The sequence below is a fragment of the Lycium ferocissimum genome, chromosome 5 (genome assembly GCF_029784015.1).
Source record: "Lycium ferocissimum isolate CSIRO_LF1 chromosome 5, AGI_CSIRO_Lferr_CH_V1, whole genome shotgun sequence".
In the NCBI taxonomy this organism is placed as follows: domain Eukaryota; kingdom Viridiplantae; phylum Streptophyta; class Magnoliopsida; order Solanales; family Solanaceae; genus Lycium; species Lycium ferocissimum.
Window position 1 is genome coordinate 59,194,100 of NC_081346.1, and position 1,668 is coordinate 59,195,767.

Genomic DNA, 1,668 nt, shown 5'->3' on the forward strand with positions numbered 1-1,668 from the left:
AGGGTTCAAATTGACAAGAAAAAAGAAGTACAACAAGTGGAATCTCAGACTGAGGAAACTCATGTTAGCAATACCAAGGATGATCAAATAGGAAGAGACAACAATATTGACCAGATTGTTAATAGTGATAATGAGAATGAGGAAATTAAAAAAGGGGAAATCATATCTCCAAAACTCAAACTAGCTCTTCTAGTCTCCCATCTTTTATCAAAAATCATAAAGGTATTAAACTGTTAACTGATCTACAAGATGTTCTCATAGATGATCAGAATTTGGTTCATGATCCTGGAGAACCAAACAAGGCAGAGAACCTTGATCCTGGAGAAAAAGATATCCAAAATGGAAGGAATCAGCAACAACCTACTAAGCAAGGAGATAACAAAGAAAAGAGGAATAACAACAAAGAGGACACTGTTGATACCAAGAAAACTGAGCACCAAAAAAAGTGCAGTATTGCAAACAGAACAGTATTGCAAACAGACTCTGAAGAATCTAGAACAAATGACAAAAACTATTATCCTACAATACAGAGTCAAAGAAGGCTACCTCCTCCTGATGTAAGAGGTAGAAGCAGAAACATGATAAAAGAGAAAAGGACAACACAAAAGTCTTCATCTAAGACCAAGGAGAGAAGACAAAAACAAAGTACCCCTCCCACCTCCATTCAATGATTAATACAATTTTTTGGAATATAAGGGGGGTGAGGTAAAAAAAAAGCAATTCATAGACTGAAACTGCTTAACAAAATCAATAAAGTAGCATTTATGGCTATTTCAGAACCTTTCATAAACAAGAATAAGATTGATGGATACAAGAGATTTTTGAGATTTCACCATAGTATTGCCAATTCCAGTGGGCAGATTTGGTGTTTTTGGAATCACGTTGACCATTATGAGATCTTGGAAAACAATGATCAACAGATCACCATCAAACTCAAGGACTCTCCTAATGACTCAGGTACTTATATTACTGCTATTTATGCAAAATGTTTAGCCTTGGAGAGAATTGAATTATGGGATAGTATCACTGACGTAAGTAGCAAATTAGATGGACCTTGGTGTATGGGGGGAGATTTTAATGTTGTCATGGATACTGATGAGAAGTCGGGGGGCAAACCTCATAGAACCTATAAGAGTATGGATTTCATTACTACTATGGACTCTCGTGGTCTAGTTGATGTTGGTTACACTGGTCCTAAATTGACTTGGTGTAACAATAGAAGACTTACTAAAAGGATTTGGAAGAGACTGGATAGGGTCCTGGTTAATGATGATTGGACCCAAAAGTTTCCAAATAACTTGGTGAAACATCTTGCAAGAACAGGGTCTGATCATAGACCTCTCTTGTTCAAGTTCAATGATGATCAATAGAATAGTATCAAATATTTTAAATTCTTAAATTTTTGGATTGATTATGAAGATTTTTTTGATATTGTAAAAGAATCCTGGAATGATGTTGTTAGAGGTAATGCTATGTGGATTTTACTAACTAAGCTTAAAAGACTGGGAAGAGTTCTTAGCCACTGGTCCAGACACAAAATAGGAGATGTCCATAATAATGTTAAGATTTAGGGGGCTAAGACGGAACTATTGGAAAATATGGATCTCATGAACAATTCTGATCAGACTACAGAGGACCTCAACAAAGGTTATGCTAAATATGTGAAGT

General features: G+C 35.7%; 1 protein-coding gene across 1 annotated transcript; it reads left to right on the plus strand.

Annotated features, from left to right (window-relative positions):
- The first annotated feature begins 764 nt into the window (after positions 1-764).
- On the plus strand, positions 765-1,370 carry LOC132057867 (uncharacterized). The gene has a single exon (XM_059450456.1). The coding sequence runs from the start codon at positions 765-767 to the stop codon at positions 1,368-1,370; it is 606 nt and encodes a 201-aa protein (XP_059306439.1).
- The last annotated feature ends 298 nt before the right edge of the window (positions 1,371-1,668 follow it).

Coding starts and splice junctions, on each gene's coding strand:
- LOC132057867 (XM_059450456.1), top strand. CDS start 765: ATGGCTATTTCAGAACCTTTCATAAACAAGAATAAGATTGATGGATAC.